The 17,022-nt window shown below is 36.4% G+C and overlaps 1 protein-coding gene across 1 annotated transcript in view; it reads left to right on the top strand.

The window, feature by feature from the left end:
* LOC121510473 (integrin alpha-2-like) overlaps positions 1-12,070 on the top strand; it is a 32,014-nt gene extending 19,944 nt beyond the window's left edge. Inside the window, exons 19-30 of the mRNA XM_041788522.1 lie at positions 249-334; positions 4,034-4,175; positions 5,267-5,350; positions 5,439-5,515; positions 5,616-5,699; positions 5,798-5,900; positions 5,978-6,082; positions 6,711-6,821; positions 7,365-7,478; positions 7,604-7,693; positions 7,841-7,957; positions 9,101-12,070. Coding sequence (XP_041644456.1) covers positions 249-334; positions 4,034-4,175; positions 5,267-5,350; positions 5,439-5,515; positions 5,616-5,699; positions 5,798-5,900; positions 5,978-6,082; positions 6,711-6,821; positions 7,365-7,478; positions 7,604-7,693; positions 7,841-7,957; positions 9,101-9,190 — 1,203 coding nt within the window. The 3' untranslated portion in view covers positions 9,191-12,070. The remainder of the gene's footprint in view (positions 1-248; positions 335-4,033; positions 4,176-5,266; positions 5,351-5,438; positions 5,516-5,615; positions 5,700-5,797; positions 5,901-5,977; positions 6,083-6,710; positions 6,822-7,364; positions 7,479-7,603; positions 7,694-7,840; positions 7,958-9,100) is intronic.
* Positions 12,071-17,022: the final 4,952 nt, after the last annotated feature.

The following is a 17,022-nucleotide window of genomic DNA, read 5'->3' as shown; positions in this document are numbered from 1 at the left end:
TTTTAGACATGGTTATTTAGAAGTGTTTGTTCAGTCATTTAAAATGACATGCTGTGCGTTTGGGATGATTACTGCCTTTTAAACTGAAGTTACTCACTAAGTCACGCAAGGTCTCAGATGAATGGACAATGTTTTTCAAACAACAAGGTTAAATTACATCCAGGGCAGTAAAACTTGAATATGTCTCTATGCTATGAAGAAAACAGTGGTCATTTTATGGTAAATTAGTGTCTCTGTTATTGTTTCAGATGCCCTTTACAAAAGATTGTGGATCTGATGAAGTGTGTGTAAGTGATCTGGTGCTCAGTGTGAAGACAGACACAAAGGCCACCAGGTGAGAACCACTCAACCATCTAAAATGTCAGGTACAAGATGCAGCACGTCACAACTGATGTTTATTGCATGTCAAAGATACTGCATTAGGTCGTAATAAGATGTACTGAAACAAAAAAAATATCTCTGTTTTCTGTATCAGTTAAAGTGTTTTGATATGCTTTGGATAAACAACTTAGTTGTTGTAACTCTAGATCCAAAATTAAAACCATATAATGTTTTATATGATGGAACAAGCTGGGGCAAAGCTATGCACAGTGTGTCATTAACATGAGCCGTTGTGAAATCTTGGATTCTAATTATAAGGCCCTAAAGACGATTTACACAATCACTGACTCAAAACGGGGGGAGGAGGGGGCAGCATGTAAGATAAAGACTATTTGGTTGTTTTACTGGAGCTGTTGCTAACTTTTATTGGAAGCAAATCCTCTCCTACTTGTTTACAGGTAAACTCAGAAAAAGAAAGGAAAGGCAAATTAAATGGAAAGCTGCTGACAATAAATGATGTTTGCGGATAGAATGATGTAGGATTTGCTTGTTAAAATGAGGTGATTGTAATTTACAACTTTTGGTTATAACTTTTTTAATGAATAATATTTTAAGTTGTAGCTTCTGTGACAGACTTCCTATTTGTGATGCATTTGGGCAACTACTGTAAATATAGTTTAGCTTATTTTATTTATTAAGGGACAGTGTGCAATAAAATTGATCATTCATCCATAGTAAATGAAAACATGGTTGCACCAGATTTAGTGAGTTGCTTATTTCCATTTGTAGTCCCACATAAAACTGACACAAAATATACTTAAAAATCTCATGTAATAAGGAATAACACCTGACAAGACCACAGCTGACAAGACAAAGTACATAGAGAACAGTAACAATAAATAAGCCCTACTCAGTACAAATGTATAAAATTAAAAATTCATAAAGTGACCAGGATACAATAGCAGCAATATAGAAATACAGGAAGGCATTAATTAAAGCATGACCAGGTCACAATAACAAAATTATGTATGGCCTAAAATGTAACAATGCCATGTGTATGTAATGTTTACTAAGAAATCCCATGCTGCTTAATTTCAATAGTCAAATTTATCACTTATCAAGAATCTTTGCAGTTAAAAATGTAAAACCAAGACTCAGTTTTGGCAGCATACAGCTTTACATATTGTTTGGCACCTACATACCTCCCAGTATAATTAAACTATATGAATAATCTTGAGGTTGGTGGTCCCTTTTGCTTTTCAGGTCATAATGAGACACCAGTAGAAGTTTCAGTCTGTTTAATAATCAGCTACCCTCAGTACCCCATGATATACAGCATCAGGAGCATTAAGGTGTTGTGCATTGACAGCGTTTGGAAAAGGGCAGAGCCTTTGAAAAAAAACTCGGAGGGTGATTGGATGAATGTTCTGTCTGTCACATCTTTACGGGCCAATCAGAGCAACAAAACACGTGACGTCGTAGCCCCAAACCGATAGATAAACTCCACAGATAGCTGGTTAATGCAAACAATGGCAACTGTAGACATGTCAGTACATGACTTTTATTGTTTTTTGGAAAGAAAAGACCTAAATGCCATTCTTTGTTCTTCTTTTAATGAAGTCAAGTTCTGATAAAACTTATGCTTAAGCAGCATTCATGCTAATGTCTTCTGCCATACTTGCACCGGCCTCTTCTCGCTTCTTGCATATATCATGACTCTGCCGTGCCCAAAAGTACTGTCCCTCAACGCGGATTGGTCCCGTAAAAAAGGTTCAGGTGGGAGCTTTGCAAGATGGATTTGCCAGTGAGAAACATGGAAATGGGCTTATCCATATGCTTTGCAAGTTTAAAATGTTGCCATATTCAATAAGAAGCATAAAGTATTTTCTTTGCTGCAAAGACTTATTTCTGAAATAAGAAAAACCCAGCCACAGCTTTATCTTGTTTACAGGTTGCTCAATATGAAACTTAAAAGCCAGAGAATCAACAATCAAGAATTAAAGGTGTTTATGGGACAACACAGACTCAACCATTTTGCCCTGAGATGTTACAATAATTGTAATTGTAGGAGTGGAGCAATAAATGACAGTGTCAGCTGCACATACATGAAAAAAATCTAACATGAACTGCAAAATGCCACAGGATGAAAATAGGTCATGCTCCATTTTCCTTCTGCAAAATGAGGAAGAGTTTAACAGTTATAAAGAGAAATAGGAGCTGTTGTTGTGATGCATTATGGTACCAAAAAGCTCCTTTGGCAGCCTCTGGAGGCTAAACTGCATTATTGACTAGATTATTTTACCATCTTCAAAGACTCGCATCAGGGCTAGAGCTGCACAAGTATACACATGTTTTTGTATAAATATGTATTTTATATGATAAAAGCAAGGATTGTGAGAAGACAAGACCACATTTGTCTGAATGGATAATCCTTTATGTGATGGTGTGCTCTGGTAACTCCTAACAACTATTACTGCATTTTTCCCTTGGTTTTATGGGGCAGTCTTAATTGCTAATAGCTGCACAAATTAGAGTATTCCAGTTTATACTGCAACTTCACAGCTCATAAAATGTATGGGTCAGGCTTGTGAGCCTGAAAACAAAACCTTTTAAAGTTTGGGTGACATGTACTTAGCAAATTAACTCAGATGAAAGGATATAAACAAAGACTTTATGGAGACAGTACAACACATTAGCTCTTTCCAGCATTCAAACACTTTTGATCACATACAGCTGCTGTTTGTCTTAATTTTTTTAAGCCATGGCTTTATGCCTCTTTGGAATTTCTCATCTTGAGGACAGTCAGTCCAGACTGATACAAAATTATGCAAGTTAGGTTGAATTACACACCATAGATCTTATCATTTTAGTTGTAGTATTCATCCATAGTATTCATAACCTGACACGCCAGATGGATTTGTTTCACACATCCATCTGGAAAACCTTCGATATACAGCGTTGCAGCATGGGAAAGGGCAGAGCTTTTGTAAAAAATACTCGGAGGGTGATTGGATGGACGTTCTGTCTGTCACATCTTTACGGGCCAATCAGAGCAACAAAACATGTGGCGTCGTAGCTGCTACCGAGGTGTGCGTGCGCAGCTACCAAGGAATAAACTCCGTATAGAACCGCATAACGTGAACCATGTTGACTATAGTGACTATAGACATGTCAGTACAGGACTCACTTTTGAAAAGAAAACAACTCACTTCTGTTCTTTGTTCTTCCTTTAACAAAGAAATGTCCTCAAGTTCTGATAAAACTACACCTTAGGAGCATCCACGCTAATGTCTTCTGCCATTATTGCACCGGCTTGTTGTTGCTTTTTACTTATGGCAGGACTCGGCCACGCCCGAAAGTACTGCCCCTCGTTGCTGATTGGTCCTGTCACTTTCTAACTGGGCCCAAACGGTTCAGACAGGAGCTTTGCAAGATGGATTCACCAGTGAGAAACACGAAAAGGGTGTATCCATCTGCTTTGCAAGGTTATAGTGTTCATAAATTTTAAGGAAAGTCATCATAGTCTAAACATATGAAGATATCACCCACAGCTCATCCTCGGTTCTATATTTTCAGTGAAATAAAGAAAAGCTTTCCTCATCTTTTCATTCCTATTTTTATCTCTCTGCAACACTCATCCTGCTTATTTAGTCCATGCATAAATTATTACACATAAATAAAGAGTATACTAATCTTAGGTCTTATCTTGCAGCTCAGCTCCTGTCCTGGTCAGTGCTAACAACCGAGAACTGTCATTTGAAGTTGTTGTGAGGAATAAAAAGGAGAACGCATATAACACCCAGGTCTTGGCCACATTCTCCAACAACCTATACTACTCCTCCGTCTTTCCCCCAGTAAGTGGCAAATCGTCACCTTAAAGCTGTCTGTGTACTCATGATAGTGATGTGTTGAGTGTGAAGCTCTTTTCAAGGAAATGAGCATGTTTCAAGTTACCAAGTCACCAAATCACAAAAACACTCAATAAATGTGCCATTTTCTAAATTGAGGCATTTTGTCAGTGAACTTAACATTTTTCTAACACAGCTGAAAATTAATATGAATATAGAAAAAAGTGAGACTTATTAAAAATGTTGTACTTTTAGCTACTTTTAGCTACTTTTTACTAAAGTGAGTTCAACATTTACCGATCACTTTATAAGATATACCTGTTCAAAAGCAAGTGTTACATGAAAGTAAACAATGCCTTTAGACATAAAACAGCATGTCCAAGATGATCTGCTGATGTTTAAACTGAGCACCAGAATGGGGACAAAGGTGATTTAAGGACATTTTATGTGCTATGATTGTTGGTGGTCTGGTAGGCTTTTGTGTTTCTGACCTCAACATCCAAATGTTTAAGCTGAAATTGAGATGAGTTACCATTTGCCATCTTCTATTGTCCAATTTTGGTGAGCTTATGTAGATTGTAGTCTCAGTTTACTGTTCTTAGGTGACAGGAGTGGCACCTGGTGTGCTCTTCTTATGCTGCTGTAGCTTAATGTCCAACGTGTTGTGCATTCAGAGAGACTTCTGCATACCTCATGTTGCAATGAATGGTTATTGAAGCTATTGTTGAGTTTTGTCAGATCCGACTATTTTCAGTCATTCCCCTTTGACCTCTGCCACCAACATATCCGCTCACTGGATATGTTGTCTTTTTCCCATAATCCTCACAGAGATGTCTGGGCTTTAAAATCCCAGCAGATCACTAGTTTGTGAAAGGCTCAGACCAGCTCATCTGGCACCAACAACCACTCAGTCGCTTTCTTCTCCACTCCGATGCTCAGTTTGAACTTTAACAGATGATCTTGACCTTATCTTCATGCCTAATTACATTGGATGCTGCCATGTGACTGGCTGATTGGATACTGCACAATATTTGAAGGATGTTGACAGAACATAGCTACATATAATTTATGCACTGCTCTGAATGATGGTTTTACAGACAGATGGAGTCAAATGCACATCAACACAATTACAGACAGTTACCTGCCAAGTGGGATACCCAGCATTAAAAAAAGACCAGGAGGTAAGCACAAGAAGGCTTTATTGATTCAAGTCTTGCTGTTTAAAGTCATCGTAAGTAATGTAAAGCAAACATGCCTTTTTTATTACAGATGAAATTTCTGCTGAATTTTGAATACAGCTTTGATCAGCTGAAAGAGCAAGCTGAGGTGAAATTTGAGGCCAAAAGGTATACTTATTTAATTGATAAGTTAGTAAGTTAAAAAATTATGACTTTGTTTTGTAAACTTATTGACATGTATTCATGTTCCATAAACTTTCCTTTTCAGTGACAGTAAAGAGGAAAAACCTGCAGACAACAAAGCAGATATTTCCATTCCTGTTCGATATGATGCTGGGGTTGTTTTGTCCAGGTAATTTTACTTTTTAATACCTTAACATTTTTAGCTTGTCCCAGATTGAAACTTGTTGATGGTGTATTATATTTTTTATTTTTGATTCCTTCTCTCAGGCAGTCAAACATCAATTTCTATGTAGCAGATTCGTCTATTCCTGTAGTGACGACAGTGAAAACTTTAGATGACATCGGCCCGGAGTTTAACTTCACAGTGAAGGTGTTATAGATTCTGTTTATTTAAATGTCTTTTTTTTGAATACCTCTAACATTTTTTTTAACTAATTCAATTTAAAGGTTTCTACAGGAACCTTTCCAGTAAAGCTCCTGTATCTGACCATCACTCTGCCAATGACCACTACAGATGGAAATCCTCTCCTCTACATTACCAACATAAACGCAGTAAGTACTTAGTCACCAAACACCAGCAGTTTTTCAGGCTTTATCTCCATTACTTCAGCATTCTTTGGCAACTGTTAAAAAGCATCATGGACTTTCAAGTGGTGCTATGCATTCTGTGTAAATGGTCTTTGACTAATTTGTGCATTTCTACCAAGCAGTATGCTTCAGTTTGGTTGAGTACAATATCGAATTAATTGCGTTTCCACTGCCAACTGTTGAGAAAGGTACCAAAATAACTGATTACTACTTTCTTACTTGTTTGGCTCTCTTCTGTTGAGGTAGCTAACGTAGCTAGATGACCTGAAAGGGTGGACCCAGACACATTGTTATGTATTGATTAGTTGAAAAAATAAATTCATTTCTAGACTTTCTCGTGAATAATGTTGGCGCTTAGCAATGCCCTATGAACAACTTTGCAGGTACGGAACTAGCAAGTAAGGGTTCAATTGGCTATGGAGACGCAACCAAGATCCTTGTTTACCGCACCAAACTGTACTGAACCAATCCGGACCACTTTGTGGAAAGGCCCCATGTGTGGAAAGGCTTTGCCCCTGACTTTTAATGTATGATCTGTAGTGTGATGGTTGTAGAATAAATGACTTAAGAATGTTGTTTTTTTTACTGGTAGGGCTCTTCTATCAGCTGTGACTCCAGCAGCCTGATTGATCCCCTGCAGATCGGTGTGAAGACTCACAAAGCGTCCTTCTCTGGGGAGAGCCTCAGAGGCATCGAGAAACTGGTCAGTCACTGCTTTTTTCTCCATGCTCTGATTGTACAGTATGTGTCAGCTTATAGAAGCCATCAGTGCACTCACATGAAACTGTACACAAGGGACCTAAGTCATCATGTTCAGTGCTTAATGTGGGACATAATGCTACATGTTAGAACCATGTAATCATCTTTGTTTGCAAATGTTGGATTTGATTGTATGATTCAACAAAAATTGTTTTGCAATGAATTTTAAAGGTCTACAAAGTGGAATGAGAAAATATATATATAAATACATGTTTTTTCATTGTTAATTCTTTAATGTAAATATGGTTCAATAGGAACTTTTTTGGATTATTTTAGTCATGCTATACCAAACTTTATTGTGGAAGTCAGAGGAAAAATCAAATAGTTTGAATTCCTGTAGCTAGAAAAATATATTTCTACAAGTTACCCTAGTATAAAACATATTGTAAGCAATATGAAGTTTTGGTTACCTTAAATTTTGTTGCTGTATTCAATTTTATCTTATTTTATTTTTGAAATTTTATTTTGGAATTTTTCTAACCAACAGGACTGCAAAACAGCAAAATGTGAGACTATAAAATGCATCCTCAAAGACACAGAGCTGAAGACAGACTACTTTGTTAAAATTAAAACGAGGATCTGGAGTGGAACATTTATTTCGGTAAACATATCCAATAATTACTTTAGTTTTGTTTGCTTGTATTACCACTCATTTTCTTATATCACATATTTATAATTCATACCTATACTTTCATTGATTTAATTTGTTTAAATTTATCGTGACAGGCAACATATCAGTCTGTTGAGCTGACGTCGAGTGTTGATGTTGAGACCTCTAACCCTGATCTGCTCATTATCGGCCTTAAACAGCAACAAGTAAGACCACATTTCAGTGTTTATTTTATACGTGTACGTTTCTTTTACTTAGTAGGAAGAGTCCTAAATTTGCATTGTCTTTTTCTTTTTGTACTTAATAACTGAGAAAGCCCACATAATGACCCCTCCTGTCCTTTTGTGGTCCAGGTGGTGCTGACAGTGAGTAAACCTGGAGAGAAGGGAGATGTACCTGTAGGAGTGATAGTTGGGAGTGTCATTGCTGGACTGCTGCTGCTGACTCTGGCTGTAGGACTGCTGTGGAAGGTACCTGTCTTTTAAGACAAAGAACTGTGAAGCACGTGTCAATAGAATTTTATGAAAATGTAAAATGTTTCAAATAATTTAGAATGACAATACTATATGACTGATTTATTGTATATCGATCTATGCAAATTACAAACTGGAATATAAGCTTCCAAACTAACACAGTATTTTTTTTAAATCACGTTAACCACATGCATGTACAGCCTTGGAGTAGTATGCTACTCAACTTAGTGTAACCTCTGCTCCTTTGAATATTTTGTTTTGCCTTAAAAAACAAAAGAAAAATGTCCATTTCCTTTATCCATTTTGTCTATTTTATGAGTCATAGCAAGCCTTTTCTGTGGCTAAACTAATGACATTACCTATACACCATTCCTTATTTTCTGTCAGAGTAAAAACAGGATTTTCATCCATACCAGAAGTAAATTACTCATTTGAGACAGAACAGATTAAAAAGAAAAAAAAAATGTAGACATGGCTGAGAAAATCTCATAGCTTAGTAGTTAACTGTAATGACGTTACTTACACACAGAAAGAAACTAAACTGGAACTCCTTAAGTGTAAATGCTCTCACATCAACTTTGGATCACTGGACATCAGAGAGTCATTTTGTACATGCCCTGCTGAAAATATCATAATGTGTAACAATGTTAATGTAATTGACTAAAAAACATTTAGAAGCTGTTTTCTAGCCCTAAGTCATGCTTTAATGATACTGATGTAGTGGTGCTGCACTCATTTAAATAATGAGTAATAATATCTCAAGTGAAGACCATAAAGTGCATCCCTTTGCATTAATTTGATATCTATGTAAAAAACAACTGGCAAGAATTTCTTCACATTGTCTATATAGACTTAAAACTTGATTTGGATTGCAAAATAATTAAATTCTAAACCTGTAATCAAAATTGCAAAAAGTAGTGGTCAACTGTCAGAATCCCTAGATGAATTGTGATTAAGAGGTGTAATAGCCCTTGCTGGTACTTAAAAGTTACTGGTGGGTTTTTTTTTTAAATAACTGATAATGCAAACATTTACAGACGTCTTTTGCTAAATGCTTGCTCTTCCTTTGTTGATTTTGGTTTTATATGTTATTGACTTGCTATTTGATCTGTGACTGAATTCAATCTTTTTATTTCCTAGTTTGGATTTTTCAAGAGAAAGTACCAGCAGCTGCAGAAAGAGGCTGATGATGACACACAGAGTCACGCACATGTGGATGAAGTGCTGTAAACAGAATGAGGAGAAAACCTGCAGCCTTCACTCCTTGCTGGACTGTTCCCAGTGTGAATACTGGTACGGATCATTGGTTCTTCTGAAGTGAAATGGACTACAGCTCAATCACTGGATACTGGGCACTTGAATGAGATGGAAGCTTCATAGTTTGTGGATAGCTGAGGTTAAATCTTCCGACATTTAAGAGGGAATATTGTTTTTAATTTTGATTTATGTGGACTGTGTGATGGTTTTATGCACTGACTTTGAATGAATGCAAAAAAGGTTATTTTTCAACATGAAATAACCAAACTCAGCTATTTTTAGGCTTTATGTGAAATTCGCTGAAATGACGTAATTCTGACACTAACACTGTATTATTATCTAGGTTGAGTTATGTGTTCACGTCTGTTTTGCCAAAGTTTGGGCAGCACTGTTGGTAAATACAGGTTTAAATTTAAAACATTGTAACTTTCATGTTGCAGCCAAACAATCTTCAGAATAGACTTCATTTGGATCTACTGTGACTGTCTGCACTCAGGGCTTTTCTGGCATTGGCTATGAAGCTATAGAGCTGGATTGGATTTAAATTGTGATAGGCTTGTACTGTACATACTGTAAGATAAAATTTTTATCTCTCGCATAAGTTTTGTATGTGAAAAAAATGGAAATGTATGAATTCATTGATTATTATTTTGTGTGGGTAATGTTGTTGTGATGTTTTTGTTTTTTTTACCACAAATGGCACTCCTTTTCAGGTGTTGGAATCTAGTTAAGGCTGCATCTTGTCACTAACCAAACCATGTCGACCGTAGACATCTCAGTACATGACCTTTTTTAAACGAAAACAACTCACTGCTGTTCTTTTTTTTCTTTTCATGAAGAAATGTAGTCAGGTTCTGATAAACCTGGCGCTTTAGCAGCACCCATGCCAAGCTCCTCCGCCATAATTCAAGAGTGTATGGCTGCAGCCCGGAGACCTCTTGGATACAGACCTCTGCCATACAGACTTCCAGGAGGAGACAGCGATGTCCCGTGCCCGGAGGCAAGAGGTCTGGACGGGTGAGGTCTGTGTCCAAGAGGTCTCTGGGCTGCAGCCATACCCCTCTCCCATAATTGAACCAGCCTCTTGTTACTGCTTGCTCAAGTCACGACTCTGCCATGCCTGAAGTTACTGCCCCTCATCGCTGATTGGTCCTGTCACTTTCTAACGGGGCCCAAACGGTTCAGATGGGAGCTTTGCAAGATGGATTCACCAGTGAGAAACAAGGAAACAGCCATGTCCATCTGGAATGCAGGGTTGATTAACCTGACCATTACAAGAGTCACCATTAAGACCTTTGTAGGAGCCCAGGCAAGATGAACTTAGACCAGCGGGAACAGGGGAAAGATATCACTGATAAGAACGGTTGTTTCATTCAGAATAGAGTCCAAAACCTGCACATATTCACATCAGTGACATACAGGACAAAGAAAAGAAATTGTCAACAAGCAAATGTTTTGCTTTTAAAGCAGTGGTTCTGAACTGGTGGGTTGGGACCCAAAAGAGGATTATAAAGCTGTTTTCAATGGGTCACAAATATTTGGCAAGGAAAAACCTGGGGCACAAAGTCCATGATGTACAGAAACCCTAAGCCATTGGTTGTTAACTCCTCAGGACCTACCACAGCTTCTTTAATGGCAAAAAAATTTACAATTGCTTGTATTCGTTTCATAAAAAATGTGTCAAATGATGTTTTGACCTTTAATGGAACAAAAGATATGACTGAAAAAGAGAAAGAATGAAAAAAAAAACATATCTTAACTCCATTTTCCAGTGATAATGTGTACATATTAGGCAATTTTCCAGACATGTCAGGAATTACCTTGTTGTAATCGAAAATGCTGTACAGCAATACCTGCATATAAAAAAGGACACTGTCAGAGTTAGTACTGACACTTTTACAGTGTCTATATCAGTCCACACCACAGACTGTTGAGTGGACTCCTTTTTGGACATTCAGTACCTTAACATTAATGAAAATTTGACTCTTAATGATAACCAGTGTTACTTTAGCTGAACATTTCTTTTTAGAGGTGGGCATTTACTCTGTCAGTGTATAATTTCAGCTGTTAAAGTGTTAATCTCATGTGAATACTGTAAGGTGTAAATTTGTAATTAAATACAAAAAAATGGGAATATTGATAAAAGAAAGATTTCCGTTCACATTGGGTGTACATTTGAAATTATTACAACTTTTGATCATTGACAAGTTAAAATATACTTTTCGTAACTACTAATAATTCCCATTTATATATTGGAAACCCGTGGCTGAGTCAGGTGTGTTCTGGTAAAGATGGAGCAAAGAGACAATCGCAGCGTTGGGAAACATCCTTTGATAAGAATCGGCTCATTATCAGCTCAGAATTTAAATCATCTGAAATTTTTAACACTGAGATTTCAACTCTCCAGGTTGTGCTGTGTGCTTTGTTATCCCAACTAAAGTAGATAAATAAGCTGAAATGCTAATGAGACAATATAATGGATAGAAAGAGTAAAATAGCACGTATCTCCAGTATGGGCTTTAGTACTTCAAAGACTTTTGGCCACCATTTTTTCCAGACACACTGAAAACAGCTCTGTGACCCACTTTTGGGTCCTGACCCACCAGCTGAGAGCCACACGGATGCACATCCATGCACATCCATATGGTATTTTACTTAGTTTCCCTATAACAGTGAGAAGTTTTGGATGATATGTCAGTGTTTGATTTACTTAACGTCTTGTCTTGAGATAACAAAGTTGGTTTTCCAAAGACAACAAGGTAATTCCTCAAGAAATTACCAAAACTTCCTGTTCTCAAGAGAATATGGAGAAAAATAAACTGTTTCCATGCATGTCCTACTAAGACTTCTGTAATGATGCACTTTTCAAACATGTTTATCTTGACTTCGTTTCTCTGCTTTTGTAAAATAAATTTATGTGGTTGAACATTTTTCTGAAATTTGGGTCATGATTCTCATTAAGGATGTAGCCGTAGGGCCCACATGCAACTACCTGAGAACCACTAATTCAAACAACTGGAGTTTAATACTAATATGAGCTTATGAATAATATGATGGCTTTTTGTTTCAGATCAAATATATTTAGTTTCAAACAGTGCAAAAAGATTTTTCATACATTGAAATAAACATGGGTTCACAGTTTTAGATAGTGTCCGTTACAGAGCCAGTGGTTAATACTTAGTGCATCACTGTGACAAAAACAGCATGCAGGTTAACTAAAAAAAGAAAAACGTGTTTTGAATTTTAAGTTTGTTCGAGATTTGCCTAAAACTAGTGATCAATTGTTGGCTGCATTGGCAAAGCTTTGCCACAAGATGGCAGCACCATATTGTTAACATATACTGTACAGTAAGCACTCCTCATCTCATTCTCTCAGCACTGGGCTGCTCATGACTCGGACACTCAATGTAACTTCCAGTTTCTATGTTATAATTTATCAACCAGAGAGGACTTTATCTCCTGAAGTCTTTGTGTCTTAGTTCTCCTAACCTGACCCTGAAAATGACCTCACTTGGACCTCTCCCATCCAAACATCAGTACTGTCAAACATTTATGACTATCCCACAGTAATGAGATTTTCTCCATCCCTGTAGTGTTCAGAAATGTGTTTCTGGTGGTTTCCCTTTGAATAAGCCAAATCCAGCACCCAGCTGAGCCTTACGAGTTTACTCTGTCTCTGGCACGGTTGGATATACTATTTATCTGTAATAAGTAGCACATTTTTTGGAGCCTGTGTCCAAACTTCCCTTGGAGGAGGACATATATATGATTTTACGGATGATTGAACCCCTCTGTTTCACCATTACTCATACATAACAGTGTTGTGAAACAGCATTTGGATTCAACATATATGTGTACAAGGAGTGATGTGGGAATAGACGATGAAATGAGATACAGTAAAAGTTTTCGACCACCTTTGAATTTTCATCCCTTCGGGGTTTCCTGCAGGTGATTGGCAGCTTCAGCCAAACAACTGACCTTACATAATTGCTCACAAATTGCTGTTGTAAATCAGAAATGTTGTGTATAACAGCAAATTGTTTAATAACAGCTGGCTTTTTCTGCACTTATAATACCTCTTGTATTACCTAAAGCCTGATTTTAATCCTCAATGATTCTGAATTTCTTGTTTGCTTTATTGAATAAAAACTTAAACATTTTTTTCATGAATGGTATAAAGTTCCAATTACTCCTTGTATGAGGCTGTTTGAGTCACTTTCAGTTCAGTGTGTGGGACAGGGAGCATTCGATGTCCCTCTGCTGATGCCATTAAAAGCTTCAGGACATCAGCCAGCACTTTAAAGATGATACAGCAGAGCAGAAATGTACTCTCATGTCTGGAAATGTTTTGGTAGCTTCAACTCTTTAAAGATGCTCATCTCACAAATCACACACAGCAGACACTGAATGATTTGCCAAACATAACTCAGCATCGAGTGAACGTTTTCAGATTTGTTGAAAGAAGTCATCCTTTCAGATGCTGATTTGTTGCATTGCTGTAATTTTCCCACCAGCGTTAATTTTTAAAAAGAAGATTTGGTTACGTCTTTATAAAACTTTGAGTTAACTCATTTTATATCAAAGTAGTGTGAATGACAATGTTGTTTTATTTGCTTATGGTCAGCTGAGAAATAAGTCAAACTTTTACAAATACAAACAGGTCGCAGTAAGAAATCTATCCGTTTTTATAGAATAGTATACTGCAACAACATAATATAAGGTATTCAAGAGTAAATGTGCTCCATAGATTTTTAACGTATTGCACACGTGAACTTTGTTGAACTGACACAATCAAAGACTGCCATTCCATTATGGAAACAACCATGTAAAACTATTGAAGTATTGTGTATGGTGACTGGTTGTTCAGAAACTATAGAACAAAGACAAATGGACCTAAAGCCCTATTAGATGTAGCTAAAGCATGGTTTTAAAAATGGTGTTGCAGACTGACGTTCCACCCTGTAACCTTTGCAGAAAAGTTTTATGAAAATAAGGAAGTATGAGAATCTCGTTGCATCTTATTTCACTTTATTACAACTTATCAGGCGTGATCTGACCAAATATTATCATGTTGTATGGGGATGCAGTTTTATTTGGCATTAAACTGTGTCTTGTACAATGTCATTTTGTGTTGTTTCATGTTTTGTCATATAGTTGTGTGTCATATAGTCATATCACATAATACCGTATCATATAACATCGCATTTATCACATTGTATTTATCACATCGCATTTATCACATCCTCTAATTTCATATGGTGTGATGTCTTATTGTTTTGTATACCATATATTGTATTGTTTCATATCATATTGTGTTGTGTGATAACACTATTTTGTATTATACCATGTCATATCATATTGTATCATTTCGTTTCATATCGTGTTCACTGTTTTGAATCAAACCATGTTGTATTTTATCAAATAGTATAGTATCATATTGTATCAAAAAATCGGATCACGTTGTATTGTTTTGTTTCATATGGTGTGATATGGTGTCTGTTACTGTTCATGTGATATCGAATTGGATCAAATTGATCCCATCATAATGTATCGTTGCGTACCGTATCATATCCTACCGTATCGTATCGTACCACATCATATCTTATCGTTCCATATCATAACATTCTTACCATTCTGTTCCGTTCCGTATCGTATCTTACCATTCCGTTACGTGCCATATCGTATCATATCGTACCATACTGTATCATACATATCGTATCGTGTCTTACCATTTTATTCTGTTCTGTATTGTATCGCATCGCACCATTTCATTTCATAACGTATTGTATTGTTCGTATCGTATTGTACCGTACCGTACTGTATCATACCACATTATATCGTATCTTAGCATTACATTCCGTATTGTACTGTATCATACCGTACCGTTTCGTGTCATATCGTACCATAACGTATCGTTTCTTACCATTCCTTTCCGTATCGTATCGTATCATAACAGATCATAGCATATCGTACTGTACCGCATTGTGTTGTTGCGTATTGTATTGCATCTTATCATTTTACATCACATCACATTGTATCATTTTGTTTCATATGGTGTGATGTCTCACTGTTTTAAATCATACCATATTGTATTCTATTGTGTAGTATAACATCGTATCGCATTATATCAAATTTTATTAATTCCTGTTGTATAGTATCGTACTGTATTGTATTATATTGTATCATGTTAGGTCTGCACTGTGATATCTTTTTGTATCATATGATCGTCTTGTATTAAATCATATTGTGTTGTATCACAAATGGTGTCTTACATATTGTACAACTGTACTTTCTTGTGACTATGTAGGGCTTTCAAAAGATTAAAATTATACCCATATGTTCATACAAAATACTTGTCATGATGTAATGAATCAAAAAATTCTAATAATATATTGGGAAAAAAAATTAAATAATCACTTGCAATTAATCTTAGCATCTTTATAGTTGACAGCAGTTAATCCCCCATTCTTTGCATTTTTAATTTCACTGATTTACATTTAAAACAGTTTTATTTTTGATCGTTGCACTGTCCTAAATTCAGGGTAATTGACTTCCTGTTTGAAGTCAGATCTTTGGGTAGATTGAAAACTATGACATGAACTTGACAATGGAAAAAGGTAGCAAAAAGTGAAACATTTAATGTCATGAGGTTTAGATAACTTGTGACTTGTCAACTGAGCAATCTGTGAGTGTTTAAACTGAAATGAGACATTAAGAAGCAGTGGTGAACTTATTTTACATCACTGTGGCTGCAGTGATTTGGTGAATTGCTGAAAGGGGCATTAAAGCATGTGATTAATATGATTAAATAATTACAAATTCACTAATAATAGACCTGATAAATATGTTTATGCTGGCAGCAGTAGTCTTATCACATCTGATTGTACTGTATGCTATCATGTTGTTTTGTATCATGACGTATCATATTGTATTGTGTCGTATTGTATTATATCATATTGCAGTGCATTGTATTGTACTGTGACGTATCGTATATAATGTGTTATATCTTTAAATATCATATTGTATATATGTTTGGTGTGTCATATCTTTTCTTATTGTATTGTTTTGTAACTTTTTGTATCAAACCATATCCATATAACATAATTTACAGCATGTTTGCTGCCTCCTTCATTTGAGGACGATCACCCCTTTGTCTTCCTTTTCTGTTTGCTTTTCTGGTGTTTGTTCATCTCTGTTATCCCACCTCGAAAGTGCAAAAACTTATTTCCTAAAAGGTCTGCATTTACAAATAAAAACATTGTGTCTTTGGTCTCACATGAGAGATAGTGGGTGGTCAAGAGCTCACTGAAGAATGCGTTGGTGGCTTGTATTTGGGAGTAAAGTGATCTTTTGTAAGTATTTGTGTTTTTGTTGAAATTGCATGTTTTTGTAGAAATTCTCATATACATCTGATGCTTTCATCCTTTGGTTATTTGTGTAAATGACAGTTTGCAAAAAAATGATCAATAAACCAAAGTCAATTTCCTCTTCTGGGAACCAATAATGCGCCGACAAGAATAACAAATATATGATGAATGACAGTACTAAGGAGGGGAAAATTAGGACAAGTCTATCCATGATTATATTAGTGATAGGACATAAAGATGCTGTCTGAGTAGAGCCACTCTTCCTTGGATATAAGAGAGCATGACTGGTGTTCTCATATTTTATGGCTAAAGCACACCTAAGTGGTAATACACTGGAGTTAATAAGCAGATTAAAGTGTGTTCTTCCTGTCTAACATAATTAACTCCCTGGTGTCTGATTCACACACACACACCTTGCTCTTTGCTCTGGAGAGAGAG

This window comes from Cheilinus undulatus, linkage group 5 (assembly GCF_018320785.1).
Source record: "Cheilinus undulatus linkage group 5, ASM1832078v1, whole genome shotgun sequence".
In the NCBI taxonomy this organism is placed as follows: Eukaryota; Metazoa; Chordata; class Actinopteri; order Labriformes; family Labridae; genus Cheilinus; species Cheilinus undulatus.
This window is presented reverse-complemented; position numbering and strand designations above follow the sequence as displayed.